The sequence below is a fragment of the Cryptomeria japonica genome, chromosome 10, assembly GCF_030272615.1.
Source record: "Cryptomeria japonica chromosome 10, Sugi_1.0, whole genome shotgun sequence".
In the NCBI taxonomy this organism is placed as follows: domain Eukaryota; kingdom Viridiplantae; phylum Streptophyta; class Pinopsida; order Cupressales; family Cupressaceae; genus Cryptomeria; species Cryptomeria japonica.
The window spans coordinates 914997538-915019449 of record NC_081414.1 but is presented as its reverse complement, the minus strand read 5'-3'; the positions used below and the strand labels follow the sequence as shown (position 1 = coordinate 915019449).

General features: G+C 33.2%; 1 protein-coding gene and 1 pseudogene across 1 annotated transcript; both read left to right on the top strand.

Annotated features, from left to right (window-relative positions):
- The first annotated feature begins 6230 nt into the window (after positions 1-6230).
- LOC131061730 (laccase-12-like) lies at positions 6231-10163 on the top strand. The gene is made up of 6 exons (XM_057995540.2): positions 6231-6341; positions 6609-6760; positions 6838-7082; positions 8734-8862; positions 8941-9891; positions 9994-10163. Exons 1-6 carry the CDS (start codon positions 6231-6233, stop codon positions 10122-10124), a joined length of 1719 nt encoding a protein of 572 aa, XP_057851523.2. The 3' UTR covers positions 10125-10163.
- A 2367-nt stretch (positions 10164-12530) lies between these two features.
- On the top strand, positions 12531-20871 carry LOC131061725 (laccase-12-like; annotated as a pseudogene).
- The last annotated feature ends 1041 nt before the right edge of the window (positions 20872-21912 follow it).

The following is a 21912-nucleotide window of genomic DNA, read 5'->3' as shown; positions in this document are numbered from 1 at the left end:
ATCATACATACGTTGATTTATAATCATCATAAATAAATTTCATTAAGTAAATATTCATTATCCTCATTTTCCAAACGCACAAAAGGAGTAAAACTTTGTTGATGTAAAAAAGATAGCTCATTAGTATGTACTATGGGTGGATAATAATTATACAAAATTATGAGAATATTTAATTCTCTTTATTGTGCTAAGTCTTTATCGAATTTATTTGGGCAATTTCTCATGTAATGAAAATGATGTAGAGTGCATTTCTATTTAGTAGCTTATGTGTTGCTTAAGTATTGCTTTTTGTGTGGTGATTACGTGGATGTCAAGTGATGGAAATATCTGTTAATGGGAATTGATAGATAAGGTAATATACCCACACGTAAAACCTAGCGATTGCTTTCGCTCCTTTCTTACAAACCACCGACAGATTTCTTCCAGATACACGTTGATTGACTTCAAAGTTTTACATTCAATCTGCCTTTATACAATGTTCCACTGAAATATATTTTTATATCTCACGCGTGCTAGATTTAATCTACAACTAAACTTTCTTCTTGTTATTTTTCTTTTAACGGGAATAAGTCATAGATCACCGAATCATTCAATTAGTTGGACAAGGCAAAGGATAGTAACATCCAAGACGTTAAAGAGGGAGAAGCTGCTATTTGAAGCATGAAACTTATACCAGACGCCATGACTAGAACGGCTAAATATTATATAAAAATTTTCTCTTCACAGAAGATTTCAACATGCAATTCACGTGGAAAAGAATTCAGTACGTCTCCTTATAGCATGATACCAAACCTTTAAGGTAATTGTAAATACTATCAATCTTTAGATATAAAAATAAATTCATGTAAACAAAGGTGAGTTAGGTGAATCATAGAGCATATTTTCATATCATATGTTAAGACATCATTTTGTCTGTTGTTTGTAGAGTCAATGTTATACATGGGATACATTATAATCTCTTTTTTTCTTTTGATATCATGAGATATTCTAGTGACTCAATCATACCTTGTCTTGGTCTTATTCAAACAACCCAGGGGTCAAGTATACCTTGTCTTGGTCTTACTCAAACAACCAATCATACCCTGTCTTGGTCTTATTCAAACAACCTAGGGCTCAAGTATACCTTGTCTTGGTCTCACTCAAACAACCTAGGGGCCAAGTAAATCACACCTTGTCTTGGTCTTATTCAAACAACCCAAGGGTCAAGTATACCTTGTCTTGGTCTTACTCAAACAACTCGGGGGCCAAGTAAATCCATCTAGCAAGAGTTGAACCTTGGACCTACATGGGAAGAACCCAAAGCCTTGGCACTACCTTACCAGCCATTTGAGCTATGGGCCAAAGTCCTATAATCTTGGGGCATAATATCTTATTGTATATCAAAATAAGTTCTCACTATATTTTAGACTAATGTGTACATTCAAACAGTCCTCCCATTATATCTCCTTATCTCACTATCGAGTACCATTTATCTCATGTGAATATTTCATCTAATTGTTACTTATTGTAAGGCATTTACAATTAATTAGATTGATTAAGTGAGTTAATTAGTTTTTTTACATTCTCTTATTTTATACCTACAATTTTACCATAAAACTAGATCAAAAAATTAAAAGTACATACCTCTATTCATATTTAAACATACCCATTACTCAATCCATCCAGTATTGAGAACATCATTAATATATCTATTATGATCATACATTATCCTCAAATATTAATATCAATTTCTTTTGAATATGGTAAATCGGAAGAGGCTTGAACCTTTACATACCCACAACAAAAACCAAGGGCTTGTGAGGGGTGAAAACCCAAGATAGGAAGCATGTTGCCAAATTAATATCCATTTGTTATAATCCATCAAATAAATCCATTTGATTATATTTACTCTAATTAAATGAATTGGGATATAGGGTTTGAACCCTTTACATACTAGCCATCAAGTAGACAAGAGGGTCTCACGAGCAATGAGATGACCAAACACAAGACATCACCAAACACAACCAAAAATCCAATAATAAGATAGAAACAAACAAGGATCAAGATACGACCAAAAAAGGAGAACATAAACCAAAACACAGATTTCCTATGGACTAGGGCCTCTCAAAACCTACCACTATTGATTGAGAATGTTTATCTCCTCTAGAAAACACCAACCCCTAAAAGAAAAAAATTATTTTTAGTGGGTAGCATCCACAAAGAAAATGGCATGACCCTTCTTAGTAGAATGGGCTTGAGAACCAACATTAGAATCATCCAACCTAGAGCTCTTCTATTTGGTATGTTTACTTTATATCTCCTTCTAAAGAACCTGCAAATAGATCATAGGCTTGTTGATCATCTCCTTGCTAAAAGCGATAATTTCTTCCATACTCTTTTATCCTTTTTTTCTTTTTTTTTAAATATAAAAAATTATTATCTCCAGGGCCTTCCTTTCCTCCTTTGGGATCACATGAGATTTTAAAGTATTTACTTCTTCTTCTAGTGTGTTCCAATTACCCAATATCTCAGTCAAGCCTTGGGTAGAAGCCCAGATCACTTCATCTTTAGCCTCAGAGGACCAATCCCTATCCCTCAACCTTGGTCATATCCATGGCCTCTAACTTGTGGATCTTACACTTCATGATATTTAACTAAAGCGACAACCATTTAATAATATCATTCTAGAAACTGTAGGACTTTCTCAAATCATTAATCTTGGCACAAAACTTCATACAACTAGTATAACTAGGAATGGGGATAGGGGAATGAGTAGAAGCACCAATATTGTTAGGATCAAACTAAAAAATGTGAGGATGGGACTCCTCAAAGGACCATTCAAAAGAGGTGGACAAGGAAGATGAGAAATCATCATAAATATCTGTTGACGATTTAGCAAAAGTGACATGTTATCCTTTTTCAAGACTTAATCAAGGTGTCAATGGCTTTCTTTTTAGTAGAATGCCAAGGGTTGGCACATTTTATGGTGGGTATTTTAACCAAATCTGAGGAAGAGGCTCCCAAGATATTGGGTGTTGGGGACTCATTCAAATCTACAACTAGAGAAGGGTTAGTAAAGCAACACAGAGAATTGGTAACTGAAGAGAGAGACTCAAATTGTAATTGTAAAGTCTAAAAATGAGACAATGATAAAGGGGTAAAACATTCAGCTTAGATTGGGCTGCCATAATTGACTGAGACAAAGAGGAATAAATCAAATATGAGAAATTCATCCTAATGCCATGTCTAGTGACCTAACATAGGAAAGAGTTGTTAGTGAAACCTTTTAAAGTTTAATCTATCATGACATGTCTCATCAAAACCACTTCCATCTCCTTCCATTTCCTCAACAGTTCCTCTCTATTAAATCCATTCTAAAGTTGAGTGATTATATTTGTTAATCTAAGTATCTAAATTATAAATTCATTATATTTCATACATTATCATAACTGTGCATTCCATTAGATAATAGATTATTTGCATAATATGGTGAAACTATCTCTTCATATATCATCAAAAAGGGATATATATATATATATATATATATATATTGGAACTACATAGTGCATGCAAGATTTATATATGTCAGTCTTGCAAGGAACATCAAAATAGATCAAAATTGATGTGATATAGGATATCTCTAGCAAGAACTATGCACTATTGAAAATGCTAGTAGTTAAGGTCACCCCTAGGTGGTTTCATAACCACTAACACTGCTAACCTAAATAACCCTAAACCTCTCAAGACTGAATACTCTATTAAACTAGAAGTCTTTTGGCCATTTGGAGCTACCCACTCATAAAGTGATATCTAATAGGCCACCTCTCACAAATATCATGTTATCTCCTATTCTCTTCCTATCTCTATAAATTCTTGGCTTATCTCCTATGGCCCTAGTAATCATCTCATCTATCACTCTCATGCCTCAAGCATTGTGCCTCCCCCTTTTCTCTAATCAGCTAATCTATAATGCATCATGTGCTCTCATGATGACATTTTTCTCCACCACAATGTTATTGCTCTTATCTTAGAGAGAATCTCTCTCATCGTATAGCTTTTTCCACTCCTTCCTCATAATATCTATCCTACTAATATTTTTTGATAGTCCAACCTCTAATGCCACCTAATCACTATCACCCTCCCTTAACATGTTACAATTTTCTATCATTGTACCTATATCCATCTCTATCCCTACCCATCAACATATCGACCCATATCTATAACTTTAAATTTAATGAGTTCGATGAACTTAAGGTATTTTTGCCACTACTTATACTCTCCTCTTCTCATCTCCCCTCTTCACTATTCTCATTCTCTTCACCCTCCTCTCTCCTCTCCACCGTTAACTCTATCTTGTGAATTTCCTTATGTACCCTCTCTTCCTCTACTCCTCTCTGTGATCCCACAATTTTTTTTCCTCACAATATTCATCTTCATCCTATTCTACCACATCTTCCAGTCTCTCTCTTCTTGTTGCCATGCCTTCCTAATGACTTCCTTGATCCAATCCTATATAAAATGCTAGCAATGAAATATTCATTGCACTATTGTGTTCTCCCTCCACTATTATTTATTTAAGCTTTCAATATAAAGCGTTCACCTTGGTATGTGATTCCTTTAGGGGTTTAGTCTAAAAATATTGCTAAATTGAAATGAACATGAAATTTTGTTAGGTTTTTATTCAACATTAAGAAAGAGAGTAAGTATAATCTATTTTTTACAAGATCTTTTTGAAATTCATTACTTTATGTGTGCTAACTCTACATGATTTTTCTTAATATTCTCATATAAATATAAGTGCAAGCTAATAAATTCATTCTTTAGGTTGGTCCCGTATAGGTGCTTCTTAGCCGCTCAAGTATATATAACCTTGTAAGGAATCACAAACCTCTCCCTCTCATGCCCAAGTTAGTTCTCAAGTTTCCCCACATGAACACAATCATAATGGTTGTAAACATGATTCTCTATCTAGTGTATACCTCAAGATAACAATCCTTATGGTTTGCTTCACCAAGCTCATCTATTTTTGATTTTATTATAGCCCTATTATGTGGGTACTCTTGGTTGGTTGGGTAATGGCAAAGTTCCTTGCTAAGTAGCAGTTATCTCTCATCCTAGAGACAAAGATAATGGTGAGAAAATTATTATGAGTTGGGAGTCAATTATTGATTGTTAGGACGTTCTTGATAGATAGAGAAAGTGTGATGACTATAGTTTTCTTTTGTCACTTATTATATTCATGACTCTTACTATTTTACAATTTAACTACGTATTTACGTTATACTTATTAACACTTTAATTTATGACTTTTTCCTACCTTGATTTTAAAATCATTCTACTTATTTTTTAAAATATAATGAGCAATATTTTATAAAAATAATATATAAAATATTTATTCATTGAAAAATCTTGGGAGTAAAACAAAAGATCACAATATGATATCTAGCTGTAAAAGTAACTATAAAAACACATTCATCCATTTTCTTTTAATCATTTAAAATTTGATTCAACAACAAATCACACCATAATTTATAAATTTCAAATATATCTTACAAATCATTCAAAATATATTATTCCATTAATTTTTTTAAAATATAATATAATAAATATTTTATAAGAATAATATATAAAATACTTGTCAAATTAGAAAATATCTTATGAATCATTCAAAAGAGCATAGTAACAATATATTATAAAACTAATATAGAAAACTCTAAGGAATCATTCAAAAGAGCATCGTCTAACACCTAGTCTAATACCTAGCTAAACCGCTGCTGTAAATTCAACAACGTGACACCATATTTTGAGATTTGATTTACAAAAAGTAAATAATTAATAAAAAAATTGGGCCCTTTTGGAAAAGAATTAATCAATCGGACGGTGTGACTTTCCAACCATTAGCAAGTACAATTCTTTTAAATAATTCACATACAAACATTTCTTTTGGGAGGAAGAAACGTTCAAACAACAATTTATCTAGAAAATGTCATGTAGTATCTCAATCCTCAGGGTACTGCAATCCAATAACAGCAATAGAATAATGCAAAATTTAGTCACATCTGCTTCAAATTTTTGTCTTCCATTTACCTATTCCACAATGGTGAGTCACGCAAGCAAGCAGTTACGGTCTTCCTTTGAACACTGCTATCAAATTGATTTATATAGAGTGCTCAAGGGCTGAATATGGAAAGAGCGCTTTTTTCCTATACTTGAGATTCAGTCTCAACCAAAGGGGATTATGTTCTGTGAATATGTTGAAAATGTCGAAGTGGGATTCAGGAAGTTTTCTACTGTTGCTCGCTACATTCATTGGCCTTTTCAACAATCTGGCGAGGGCAAACGTTCATCACTATACATTCGTTGTAATTTCACTACTTCCTTTTCAAAATTCGTTCTTATTAAGATTTTAATTGATGTATATGATCTCATTTTTAAAGTGTATTAGACTTAACAAACATGCCAAATCTAAATTGTTCAGATCTAGAATGCAAGGCTTTAATTCTTTCTAGTGCTCGATCATGTATAGAATACGAAGCAGAACTTTGTAGACGGTACAGATCAGATCAGATTGCAGTTCCATTTAATAAAGAGATTTGACTCAAATCATTTTTTGTTTATATATGTGTCAGATTGAACGGACGCCTATTACTAGGTTATGCCAGACACATAACAAAATCACAGTGAATGGACAGTATCCTGGTCCTACTCTGCATGTACGTAATGGTGATACTCTTATTGTCAAAACTTATAACAGAGCCCAGTATAATGCAACCATCCACTGGTAAAGTCTGCCTCTCAAAGCTGTTGTACACTATGAATTACATTTTTGATACAGTACTGATGATCAGATTTTTTTAGGCATGGAGTGAGACAAATTGGAACGGCGTGGGCTGATGGAACTGGGTATATTACTCAGTGTCCCATTCAACCTCATGGGCGTTTTACATACAGATTCACCATTGTTGCACAGGAAGGAACCTTGTGGTGGCATGCCCATGTGTCATGGCTCCGTGCAACAGTTCATGGTGCACTAGTCATATATCCCAAAAGGGGAACTCCTTATCCCTTTCCACAACCCTATGCCGAGATTCCTCTTGTGCTAGGTAAATATTTTTATGGATTTCCATTTCTAATTTTCGATGACTGTCTTCTGATAGAGATGCTACATTAGAAATTGGATTTAATAGAAAGTAATATTGTGGGCATGGAAAATGATTAAAGGAATCGAGAGAGGTTTAGATTTGATCATGTTTGATTCCATATTTTTGATATAAATTACAAGAAGAAAACACTTTCTGTTATCATATAATATATTAATAATATAGAGCTAATAATTGGAGCTTTATAGTATATTAATATAGTGCCAATAATTTGGAGCTTTATTCTATATTATTATAGAATCAATAATTTGAAGTTTTATACTATATTAATATAGAGCTAATAATTTGGTATCTCATCTGATATTAATATAGAATTAATAATTTAAGGTTTTATTCTATTTTTATGGAGATTCAATAATTTAAAATTATATAATATATTAGTATAGAGTAAATAATTTAGAAATTTATAGCATATTGGGTGGATAGATAATGATTTTTAGTTGTATAGTATGTAGATTGAATATGTTTAGAGATGATTTTCAGTTTTTTCTAGATAAATTGATGTTGGAAATTTCTTCTTAAAAGATTTGAATTTCTAACTAAAGAATGAAAGAAAAGATGTGAATAGTTTTCAATAAGAGTTTTGTAAGAAATGCTTTCTCATAAAATATGAGAGAGTGATAATAATTTGTATGATTGTTTTAATAGAGGTTTTTTCATGGTCATATGTTAAATTTTATTGCTTACTTTTACAATTTTATTGGCTTATATTGATTTTTGTTTTTAATTTACTTTTGAATCATATAGAATAATTATTGTTTGGTATTTATAACTTTCTAGTATCAAACCATAAAGACATATAGTATTTATAATCATTAGTTAACAAAAAAAATTGTAATAGAGACTAAGTTTATAATTGTTCTATTCTATTTTAGTAAAGTGAATATAAATGAATAAATAGATAAAGGAAAAGTATTGTTATTATTATTCACCCATATAGATATTTCAATTTTAAGGTGTTTGAAAGAAGAAAATATCAATATTTTTTTTTAATAAATAAATAGTTGGATATAAAATCACACATCAAATGTCCATGTTCAGTCAACACCAAGATCGTAAATAAAAATAAGCTTTTAGGTAGTAAGAATACTAGCAAAGGGGACCAATACCTTTATTTCTTCTTATAATAGTAAAAGAGTCTATTAAATGATACCTTTGTATTGTATTTATTCAATAAAAACAATAAATTGTGATAAATGATTAGAATAATTTTATTATTGAAAATTTTGTTATACTTAATAATTATAATTTGACAAATCTTTATTGAAAAAAATAATCTATTAATAATATCACAAAATTATTAATTAATATAAGAAAACTTACAAAATAATAAAGTCGAAGTTTGGCAGAGTGGTTACACATTTGGATTTATATTTTCTTTATAAAAATTGTTTTCACTTTCGTTGATGATTAAGTATTTATTCTATACGTACCTAACTTTGTATTGTAGAAAAAGGATCAATGCTTAATCATTTCTTATGCATTTTGTCCTCCTAAATTTGTAGACTAGAAAATCGACTTCACATTAAAACAATTATCATTGCTTGCACATTTTGTCCTCATAACTTTGACTTATTTTGAATGTTTTAAATAGGAGACTGGTGGAATAGCGATCCTGAAGTCGTTGTAAGGCAAGCAAATATATCAGGTGGTGCACCCAATATATCTGATGCTTTTACCATCAATGGCCAGCCAGGAGACCTCTATCCTTGCTCAACATCAGGTACTCACAAAAATAGCTAGCCTGATATTCACAATTTATCATGAAAGGAATCGACAGTGACACCAATTTCGCATGCAGGAACATTCAACATGTCTGTAAAACAGGGAAAAACTTACCTTCTACGGATTGTGAATGCTGCACTCAATAGCCACCTATTTTTCAAGATAGCATCACACAATCTCACAGTCGTCGCTGCGGACGCATCCTACACAAAGCCATACACAACAGATGTTATGTTTATAACCCCAGGCCAAACTACAGATGTTCTCCTCACAGCGAATCAACCAGTGGGTAGATACTACATAGCTGCCAGTGTATACACCACACAACCAGTAGGCTTTTTTGATAATACCACCACAACTGCCACAATAAACTATGAGGGGTCTGAGTCATCTGCCATCCCAATCCTCCCACAGCTACCGGTATACAATGATACTGCCACTGTGAATGTATTTAGCCAAGCATTACGAAGCCTAGCTTCACCGGAGCACCCGGTAGATGTTCCACAGACTATAGACAAGAGCATTGTCACAACCGTAGGGCTGAATTTGCTTCCATGCCCATTCCCACCTGGTATGAATTGTAGTGGGCCTAATAACACTAGAATAGCTGCCAGCATGAACAATGTCTCTTTTGTTCAGCCAGATATTGCCATCTTGCAAGCTTATTATTTTGGCATCAATGGCGTCTTTACTACAGATTTCCCTTCAAATCCCCCACTTGTGTTCAACTATACTGGGGATAATATCCCTAAAACTATCTGGGCACCAACTTTTGGCACAAAAGTAAAAGTGTTCAATTATAATGATACAATTCAGGTCGTGTACCAGGGAACGAATATCTTCCAGGCAGATGACCATCCAATGCATCTTCACGGTTATGATTTTTTTGTGGTGGGACAGGGTTTTGGAAACTATAATGATCAAACAGATCCGCTCAATTTCAATTTGGTCGATCCGCCATTGAGGAATACTGTTGGGGTGCCTCTGAATGGATGGGCTGCACTCAGGTTTAGGGCTGACAACCCAGGTAACAAATATACGATTTTAATCCTCCCATAATTAACTTACGTGCCTTGAAGTGAAATTTAGGATAAAATATGTAATGAGTGATTGAATTTTTTTTATGCAGGTGTTTGGTTCTTGCATTGTCATTTTGATGATCATTTGACATGGGGATTGAATACGGTGTTTGTGGTGAACAATGGCCCAAATTACTCGTCAAGTTTGGAGCCTCCTCCTCCTGATCTTCCCAGATGCTAGTTGCTTAGTCCATAGATTGTACGCTCCACCAACACCCTATATTTTGTGGAGCTCTGTTAGGTGATTTATTAAACAAAGAATAAGTGTTCAAGATGACTTGAATTGATCAAGTCAAATTAACAAATTAGGGTAAAGTCAATTCCTTCAATGGATTTTCGATATACTATGTAATTTATATTTTGGCTTTGCCCTGGTTATTCAATTCCATAAAAAAGTAATAATTGCATTGTCTACCAGTTCAGCAATGCTCCTCTACAAGGAGAATGAAACATTATCTACGGACTTTTAATTGGCTGTGTTGCAATGGTTTAATTGATGGAGACCACCATTTAATGTGAGGGATAAGCTGCTAAGAAAAACCAGGAATGAAAAGAGATGCTTTGCAATTTTGGTGGAAAGTCGTGTTTGATTTTACAGGTTGATTTACAAATATATTTAGAAAAAAAAAAACTACATTATACAAGTATTTACATATAATTTATTCCAAAAGACTGTTAGACGATACGGTATTATCTTGGGTTGCAACCATGTCATCCGATCTTGTCTCCATTGTGTGGCCTTGTTCTTTGTCACACTTAACATATTCTCTTTTCCTCTTGCACCGACTTCCTAAATATTTTTCTGTGCTAATAAACATAATTGACGTTTCTTGAAGGTAATAGGAGATAAGCTTATGTTGTTTGGCTAGCAAGTCTAGTGCCTATGAAATAGTCCATGTTTATAGACATATCAAACATGCTATGATGTAGTAATGTAGACCTCTTTAGAGCCTTTCTAAGGTAATTCAATTCTTGAGTCATTTATGTCAGTACATTTGATAATTCTAATGATTCTTAACATTTTCTTTTAATAATGAGATTTGGATATTCATATATAAAAATTCTTAATTAATTATATGGAAGGAGAGCTTTTTTTCTATACTTGAGATTCAGTCTAAATGAAAGGAGATTCTGTTCTGTCAATATGTTCATAATGTCGGAGAGGGATTCATCAAGGTTTCTACTTCTGCTCATTGCATTCATTGGTTTTTTCCACAATCTATGTTCATCACTTTACAATTGTAGTAATTGAAGAATTGAAAAATAATCCCAGAACACAAATAGAAATTAACACACAACAATCCTATTAATCATTCAAATATCTATTATATCATGATTTGCTTCTACATAGAGGTTACATCTTGATCTACACAAACAATACAAGAAGGCAGTATTTTATAGAGGTTGCAGCCTCTAAAAATAACAGTTCACTGCATCACCAATAGAGAAACTTCTTAAACATGATATTTGCCATCTATGAAACTTTACCAAAACCACTAAAAACTGATTTAGAATCTTTTCCTAAAACCTCCAATTGCATTCTTGGAAATTACTAATTCCATTTCCAATTGCACGCTTGTATCAGTATCCAACATACTCACCCTTGATGCTAAGTGGATTCACAAATAGAATATTTGCAACTCACTATGCAAAATGGTCATCACTATTACATCAAGTCTTATAGACCCATAAGGTACACTTCTTACGGAAATACTGATCTCTCTCTTTCATGAGAGATCAAAAGGTTTTCCCTTCCTTTCTCTAACAAAGAGAAGACTTGTGAGATTTCATCTGCACACAATTATTCTTGTTGGTTATTATTGTGCATTGCCGAAGGATTTAAGCCAGTGTTAAACAAAACTGGGCTTCAATCTCAACTTGTCAACCATTTCTTTGTCAGTTGCCATTAATTTGCCAAAAGGGTCTCATCTCATGTTCCATTTCTTGCAACACTATCTGCCTCATATGTAGACTTCTATCACATGCAAACCACATTTCCACTATGGGCGAGGTCATCTCATAACATCATCTTCATCACCTCTCACACAGATCACTGGCATGGCTCCTAACCATGTCTAATGCATCCCTTTCCGCAGCACTCTTCACACTTTCTTATTCTCATCCTTCGCACTTCCAGTAATTATATCAATGCAGTTATTAAACTGCTCACACAAGGTCTTTACATGAACCTCTTAGTGCAACAATTAAACAAGCAACAAACATCAACAACCTTAACTTCTTCAATCTCCAAACATAGAGTCAACTTCTCTAAATGAGATAAATCCATGATTTGATCTCATATGCACACCTGGCAGAAGAGTCTCACAAGATCACACATATAATCCTAGGCCCTTCCATGAGGAAGCTAGGCCCAGACCCCCTCTGATATCAAATTGAAGAATTAAAATCAGATACAAAATAACCAATTTAATTTAGCCCAATAAACTTATTATTCATTCAATATCTATTATATCATGTTTTGTCTTTAAATAGAGGTTATATTTTGATCCACATAAACAATACAAGAAAAAAATAAGAAATATTTTATAGAAATTGCAGCCTCTAAAACAAATGATAATCGCCATCTATGAAACTTTATCCTGGTCCTACTCTGCATGTACGTAATGGCGCTACTCTTATTGTTAAAACTTATAACAGAGCCCTTTATAATGCCTCCATCCACTGGTAAAGTCTGCATCTCAAAGCGGCTGTACATTGTCAATTACGTTTTTTATACAGTACTGATGGTCTAGTTATTTTTAGGCATGGAGTGAGACAGCTTGGCACAGCGTGGGCTGATGGAACTGGGTATATCGCTCAGTGTCCTATTCAGCCACATGGGCGTTTTAAATACAGATTCACCATTGTTGGACAGGAAGGAACCTTGTGGTGGCATGCCCATGTGTCATGGCTCCGTGCAACAGTTCATGGAGCACTAGTCATATATCCCAAAAGGGGAACTCCTTATCCCTTTCCACAACCCTATGCCGAGATTCCTCTTGTGCTATGTACATATTATTATAAATTTCCATTTCTGATTTTCTATGACTGTCTTATGATAGAGATGCTACATTAGAAGTTGGATTAATAAAAAATAATATTGTGGACATGGTAAATGATTAAAGGAATCGAGGGAGGTTTAGATTGGATCAGGTTTGATTTCATTTTTTTTTTTTTTTTTGATATAAATTACTAAGAAGAAAACAGTTTCAGTGATCATATAATATATTAATAATATAGAGTTAATTATTGGAGCTTTACAGTATATTAATATAGTGTCAATAATTTGGAGCTTTATTCTATATTATTATAGAGTCAATAATTTGGAGTTTTATAGTATATTAATATAGAGCTAATAATTTGGTATCTTATATGATATTAATATAGAATTAATAATTTAGAGTTTTATTGTATCTTTATAGAGATTCGATAATTTAAAATTATATAGTAAATTATAATTTTAAAGCATATTAGGTGGATAGTCTAATGATTTTTAGTTGTAAAGTATGTAGATTGAGTATATTTATAGATGATTTTCAGTTTTTTCTAGATGAATTAATGTTGATAATTTTGTCTTTAAAGGTTTGAATTTCTAAGTAAAGAATACAAGAAAAGATGTGGGTAATTTTCAATAAGAAGAGTTTGGTAGATACTTTCTCATAAAATAGGAGAGAGTGATAATAATTTGTATGATTGTTTTAATACAGGCTTTTTCATGGTCATATGTTATATCTTATTGCTTACTTTTTATAATTTTATTGGCTTGTATTAATTTTATTTATTTATTTATTTTTGAATCATATAGAACAATTATTGTTTGGTATTTATAACTTTCTAGTATCAAACAATGAAGACTTATAGTATTTATAATTTAATTTAGTTAACAAAACAAATTGTAATATGGACTAATTTTATAATTGTTTTATTCTATTTTAGTAAAATGAGTATAAATGAATAAATAGTAAAAAAGAAAAATATTGTTATTACTATTCATCCATAAAGATATTTGAATTTTGAGGTGTTTGAAAAAAAAAAACTATCAATATATTGTTTTAATAAATAGGTACTTGGATATAAAATCACACACCAAATGTCCATGTTCAGTCAACAACAAGATCATAAATAAAAATAAAAAGACGCTGTTAGGTAGTAAGAATACTAGCATAGGGGGTCAATATTTTTATTTCTTTTCATAATAGTAAAAAGCCTGTGAAATGATACCTTTATATTGTATTTATTAAATAAAAATAATAAATTGTCACAAATTATTAGAATAAATTTATTAGAGAAAATTCAAGTATACAAAATAAATTAATAATTATAATTTGACTAATCTTTAATGAAAAAAAAATCTATTAATAATATGACAAAATTATTTTATATAACATTATATATTATAAAAAATGTAATACCAACAAGAAATTAATATAAGAAAACTTACAAAATAATAAAATCAAAATTTGGCACAATAATAAAATCAAAATCTGGGTATTATATCTTTATAAAAAATTGTTTTCACTTTCATTGATGGTTATTCTATACGGAACTAAATTTGTATTGTAGAAAGAGGACCAATGCTTTATCACTCCTTATGCATTTTGTCCTCCTAACTTTGGAGAGAAGAAAATCGACTTCGCATTCAAATTTTTATCATTCCTTTCGCATTTTATCATCCTAAACTTTCACTTAATTTGCATGTATTAAATAGGAGACTGGTGGAATAGCGATCCTGAAGTGGTTGTAACGCAAGCAAATATATCAGGTGGTGCACCCAATATATCTGATGCTTTTACCATCAATGGCCAGCCAGGAGACCTCTATCCTTGCTCAACATCAGGTACTCACAAAAATGGTTAACCTGTTATTCACAATTTAACACGGCAGGAATCGACAATGACACCATTTTCGCATGCAGGAACATTCAACATGTCTGTAAATCAGGGAAAAACTTAACTTCTACGGATTGTGAATGCTACACTCAATAGCCACCTAATTTTCGAGATAGCATCACTCAATCTCACTGTCGTCGCTGCGGACGCATCCTACACAAAGCCATACACAACAGATGTTATGTTTATAACCCAAGGCCAAACTACAGATGTTCTCCTCACAGCGAATCAAACAGTGGGTAGCTACTACATAGCTGCCAGCATATACACCACACAACCAGTAGGCTTTTTTGATAATACCACCACAACTGCCATAATAAACTATGAGGGCTCTGAGTCATCTACCACCCCAATCCTCCCACAGCTGCCGGTATACAATGATACGGCCAATGTAACTGTATTTAGCCAAGCATTACAAAGCCGGGCTTCACCGGAGCACCCGGTTGATGTTCCACAGACTATAGACAAGAGCATTGTCACAACCGTAGGGCTGAATTTGCTTCCATGCCCACTCCCACCTGGTATGAATTGTAGCGGGCCTAATAACACTAGAATAGCTGCCAGCATGAACAATGTCTCTTTTGTTCAGCCAGATATTGCCATCTTGCAAGTTTATTATTTTGGCATCGATGGCGTCTTTGAAGATAAGGATGAATGATGCATTGGAGTTGATCGCTGGAGGAAATAAAACAACTTTCTTGTTTTATTTGTTTTTGTTAATCAGCAATCTTATTGCTAAAATAGGATATAATAAGTTTTATAGTTTTAGATATAAAATAGATTTTTTTGTTTTATTGTTTTAAGTTTTTGTTTTTCTTATTCTTAGGAAAGTGATTGTCTATAAGGCAATTACTGTTATTGTAATTTTAGGAAAATGATTGTCTATAAGGCAATTACTGTTATTGTAATTTTGGTGAGAGTTTTTTTCAATATCAATTTCAGAATACAGTTTGCATATTTATTCAATTCTAAATTTGTGTTAATTCTCTTTCAGTTTGTGAGTGTATTTTGAATATTTTAATAGTCTTTCATTTGGTATCAGAGCAGGTTGCAAGAATTTTGATTGTGCAGGTTTCAGGTTGGAACAACAGTTATCTTCAGATGGTTAATGGAAAAGATTTAGCATTTCAGCTTCCATTGTTTACTGGAGAAAACTATGATTATTGGAGTATCAAGATGAAGACCCTACTTTTATCCCAAGAGCTTTGGGAATTTGTGGAAGGTGGATACACAAAACCTGTTGATCAAAATACATTCAATACATGGACACCACAACAGAAAAATCAGCTGAAAGAAGATAGAAAGAAGGATAACAAAGCTCTTTTCACCATTCAATCTGCCTTGGATGTCTCAATTTTTCCTCAAATTGCCAGTCTAACAAAATCAAAGGATGCATGGGAGATTCTACAGACTGCATACCAAGGTACAAATAAAATCAAATTGGTAAAACTTCAAACTTTTTGAAGAGAATTTGAAAATTTGAGGATGAAAGAATCTGAGTCTATTCATGAATTTATTACAAGGACTCAAGGTATTGTGAATCAGCTTAGGACTCATGGTGAAACTATATCAGATCAGAAAATTGTAGAAATTGTTTTGAAGTCTCTTCCTTCTAAATTTGATCCAGTAGTAATTGCTATTGAAGAAAATAAAGATATAACTACTTTCAAAGTTGCAGAATTAATTGGTTCTTTGCAGTCTCATGAAGAATGCATGCAGCATTCTATGGAAAGTTTTGTTCAAGCATTCCAGTCTTCTGTGAATATTGAGGAAAAATCCAAATCTTCTCCCTCTCATACTACTAAATTTCAAGGTGAATCTTTTGGTAATAACAGAGGAAGAGGTAGAGGAAGAGGATGAAGTTTTGTGGATAGAAGAAGTATTCAGTGCAGATATTGTGAAAGATATGGGCACTATGAATCTGAGTGCAGGAAGAAGAAATCTATCTTGAATAAGTCAAAAGCTTGTTATGCAGAAGAATCTTCTGATGCAAATAATTCTACATTCTTTGCATGCAATTTGGCAAAAGAACCCCAAGAGGATGTCTGGTTCTTGGACAATGGTTGTTCAAATCACATGACAGGTAAATCTGATTTCTTTGTCAAATTAGATGATTCAATGAGGAGTAAAGTTAAATTTGGAGATGATAAGGAGGTTGATGTAATGGGAAAAGGTACCCTTCCAGTCAAGACTAAGCAAGGAGACACTACAAATATCCATAATACTTTCTTTGTGCCAGAATTACAGCATAGTCTTTTGAGTATAGGACAACTTCTAGAAAAGAACTATAAAGTTGTATTTGAAGATAGCTGCTGCAAAAATTTTGATAAATCTAATAATCATCATCTTGTAGCAAAGACTTATATGACAGAGAATAGATTGTTTCCTCTCAAATTGCTTTCTAGTAAGTTGCATGCACTAAAATCAACTATATATGGTTCATGGTTATGGCATCAATGATATGGTCATCTGAATTTTCAAGGGTTAACATTGTTGAATAAGAAGAATATGGTGAGAGGTCTTCCTCCAATCAAGGAAAAAGAAGAAGATTGTTCAGGGTGTGCACTTGGCAAGCACCACTGAGACAGTTTTACGGTGGGAAAATCTTGTAGAGCCAAATCTCCTCTAGAACTTGTGCATGCTGACATCTGTGGTGATATGCAAGAGCCATTATTGGGTAAGAACTTTTATTTTTTGACATTCATTGATGATTACTCTCGCCACACTTGGGTTTATGTTTTGAAGCAAAAATCTGAAGCCTTTTCATGCTTTAAGAATTTTAAAGCACTAGCTGAAAAACAAAGTGGGTATCTTATCAAGATACTCAGAACAGATAGAGGGGGAGAGTTTACTTCTAATGAGTTTGCTAATTTTTGTGCTAAGAATGGCATCCAGAGACAACTTACTAGCGCATATACACCTCAGCAATATGGTATTGCTGAAAGAAAGAATTGTACCATTATGGAAATGGCACGGAGCATGTTGCAGACAAAAAATATTCCAAATAGTTTTTGGGGAGAAGTAGTTGCCACTACAGTATATATTCTCAGCCGTAGTCCCACAAAAGCAATTCAAAATTTGACTCCAAAGGAAGCCTAGAGTGGTCACAAGTCTTTAGTGGCTCATCTTCACATCTTTGGATGTTTGGCATATGTGCATATTCCAGTTCAAAAATGAAAGAAGTTGGATACTAAATCCCAACTTAGTATCTTTGTGGGCTACTCTACTGCAACTAAAGTCTACAAATTCTATAATATCGAGACAAAGCAATGGATAGTTAGTCGGGATGTGATTTTTGATGAAGGGGGAGTATGATAGTGGAAAGATGTTGTGCAGAAAAATCTATCAATAATCATAAACATGGAAGATAACAGTGTTCCTCCTCCTCTCACCATAAGCTCAAGTGGAAGTTCTAGCTCCAGTTCTAGTCCTCCAAGCTCACCTAGTTCTTCAAGTAGCACAAACTCAGGTGATGATTCACCTCCACCATCACCTCCAACATTCATTCCATGAAAGGTATGAAGTTTACTTGATGTTTATCAGAGGAGTACAAATATAAATCCAGTTGCTAATTTTTCTTTGTTTAGTACAATTAAAGCTGAACCCTCTGTGTATGAAGAAGCAGTGAAAAAACCCGTATGGGTTAATTCTATGAATGATGAAATAAATTTCATTCATAAGAATAATACTTGGGAATTAGTTCCACTTCCCAAAGGTAAGCAGGTGATTGGTGTGAAATGGATTTACAAAGTCAAATATCATGTAGATGGTTTAGTAGAATGCCATAAAGCAAGACTAGTTGCCAAGGGGTTTGCACAAACTCCTAGAGTGGATTATGCAGAAACTTTTGCTCCTATGGCTCGACTTGACACAATCATTATTATATTGGCTATTGCAGCACAATACAAGTGGCCAATATTTTAGATGGATGTGAAATTAGCATTCCTTAATGGTTACATAGATGAAGAAGTCTATGTAGAACAACCTATGGGTTATGAAGTTCCAAAAAAAGAACACTTAGTCTACAAGTTGAAGAAAGGCCTTTATGGGTTGAAGCAAGCTCCTTGTGCCTGGTATTCTAGGATTGACAATTATTTTATGAAGAAAGGATTCAATAGAAGCCACTCAAAACCCACCTTGTATGTCCAACGTATTGGTAATGATATTCTCATAGTTTACCTCTATGTTGATGATTTAATTTATATAGGTAATAGCAAAGCTCTCATGGAGAAGTTTCAAGCAGAAATGAAACAAGAGTTTGAAATGTCAGATTTGGGACTTATGAACTATTTTCTTGGTGTGGACGTACAACAAACATTAGAAGGTATATTTATTTCTCAATCCAAGCATATAGCTGATTTATTGAAGAAGTTTAACATGGTGGCATGCAAAGCATTTCCAACCCCTGTAGCACTTGGTGAAAAACTAACCAAGGTAGATGCTAGTCCCAAGGTTGATGCAACTCGGTATAGGAGTTTTGTTGGTAGCCTCATGTACCTCACAACTAGTAGGCCTGATATTATGTATGTTATGAGCCTCGTCTCTCAGTTCATGCAAGATCCACATGAATCACATTGGTGGGCTTCTAAAAGAATTTTGAGGTATGTGAGTGTTACACAAAATTTTGGCATTTAGTATTCTCCCACTAATAAGTTTGAACTAGTTGGTTACACAAATTCAGATTGGGTCGGTTTAGTGGATGATAGGAAATCTACATCTGGTTATGTTTTTTCATTTAGCTCTGGAGTTGTATTCTGGAGTAGTAAGAAACAGGCAACAGTGGCTCTTTCTTCAGCAGAAGCGGAATACATGGTAGCTTAGTTGACATGTTCTCAAGCAGTATGGATAAGAAAGATATTGACAGATCTATATTTGGTTCTGAAGCATCCAACCACCATTTATTGCGATAACAATAGCACTATTGCCATGACAAATAATCTTGTGTTTCATGCCAGAACGAAGCACATAGAGATCTATCATCATTACATTTGTGACTTGGTTCAAGATGGACAAGTGGAGTTGCAGTTTTGTCCTTCCTCTGAGCAAGTTACTGATATCTTCACCAAAGCGCTTCCAGTAGAAGCTTTTGTTACTTTTAGAAATTAGTTGGGACTTACCTCCATTCATCATTCAGGGGGAGTTTGAAGATAAAGATGAATGATGCATTGGAGTTGATCGCTGGAGGAAATAAAACAACTTTCTTGTTTTATTTGTTTTTGTTAATCAACAATCTTATTGCTAAGATAGGATAGAATAAGTTTTATAGTTCTAGATATAAACCAGATTTTTTAGTTTTATTGTTTTAAGTTTTTGTTTTTCCTATTCTTAGGAAAATGATTGTCTATAAGGCAATTACTGTTGTTGTAATTTTGGTGAGAGTTTTTTTCAATATCAGTTTCAGAATACAATTTGCATATTTATTCAATTCTGAATTTGTGTTAATTCTCTTTCAGTTTTTGAGTGTATTTTGAATATTTTAACAGTCTTTTAGCCTTTACTACAGATTTCCCTTCAAATCCCCCAATTGTATTCCACTATACTGGGGATAATACCCCAAAAACTATCTAGGCACCAACTTTTGGCACAAAAGTGAAAGTCTTCAATTACAGTTCAGGTTGTGTACCAGGGAACAAATATCTTCTAGGCAGATGACCATCCAATGCATCTTCACATTTATGATTTTTTTGTGGTGGGAAATGGTTTTGGAAACTATAATGATCAAACAGATCCGCCCAATTTCAATTTGGTCGATCCGCCACTGAGGAATATAGTTGGGGTGCCTCTAAATGGATGGGCTGCACTCAGTTAACAAATATACGATTTTAATCCTCCCATAATTAACTTATGTGCTTTGAAGCTAAATTTAGGATAAAATATGTAATAGAGTGAATGATTATTTTTTATGCAGGTGTTTGGTATTTGCATTGTCATTTTGATGATTATTTGACATGGGGATTGAATACGGTGTTTGTGGTGAACAATGGCCCAAATTACTTGTCAAGTTTGGAGCCTCCTCCTCCTAATCTTCCCAGATGCTAGTTGCTTAGTCCATAGATTGTATGCTCCACCAACACCTTATATTTTGTGGAGTTCTATTAGGTGATTTATTAAAAAAAGAATAATTGTTCAAGATGACTTGAATTGATCAAGTCAAATTAACAAATCAGGATAAAGTCAATTCCTTCAATGGATTTTCGATATACTATGTAATCTATATTTTGGTTTTGCCCTTGTTATTCAATTCCATAAAAAAGTAACAATTGCATTGTCTATTAGTTGCTCCTCTACAAGGAGAATAAAACATTATGTACAGACTTTTGGATGCCCATGTTACAATGGTTTAATTAATGGAGACCACCATTGAACGTGAGGGAAACACTGTTATGAAAAAGAAGGAATGAAAAGAGATGCTTTGCAATTTTGGTGGAAAGTCATGTTTGATTTTAGAGGTTGATTTAAAAATATGTTTAGAAAAAAAAAATTTACATTGTACAAGTATTTACATATAACAATTTATTCCAAAAGACTGTTAGACAATACAGCATTATCTTGGATGCAACCATGTCATCCGATCTTGTCCCCATTGTGTGGCCTTGTTCTTTGTCACACTAAACATATTCTCTTTTCTTCTTAACCCGAATTCCTAAATTGTTTTCTGTGCTAATACACATAATTGATGTTTCTTGAAGGTAATAGGAGACGAGCTTATCTTGTTTGGATAGCAAGTCTAGTGCCTATGAAGTAGTACAAGTTTATAAACATATCAAACATGCTATGATGTAGTAATGTAGACCAATTTAGAGCCTTTCTAAGGCAATTAAATTCTTGAGTCATTTAGGTCAGTACATTTGATAATTCTAATGATTCTTAACATTTTCTTTTAATATTTAGATTTTGGATATTGCTAGTGGATAGATTTTTGCCTTTCTTCAAATTAATTAATTTCAAACTTTGTTTCCTTCTTTAAAAGACAAAACTTCAACTAAACAGCTGGGTAAGTGTAACATATACTACTTCCCTCTGAATTTTTGATAGGTACAACTTCCTCCATTAGTTATTCAGGGAATAATCTAATTAAAT

Excerpts from the sequence above, each read along its gene's own strand:
- LOC131061730 (XM_057995540.2), top strand. The coding sequence starts at position 6,231 with ATGTTGAAAATGTCGAAGTGGGATTCAGGAAGTTTTCTACTGTTGCTC. Across the intron at positions 6,342-6,608 it reads TTCATCACTATACATTCGTT|ATTGAACGGACGCCTATTAC; the intron begins GTAATTTCACTA and ends TATATGTGTCAG. Across the intron at positions 7,083-8,733 it reads CGAGATTCCTCTTGTGCTAG|GAGACTGGTGGAATAGCGAT; the intron begins GTAAATATTTTT and ends TGTTTTAAATAG.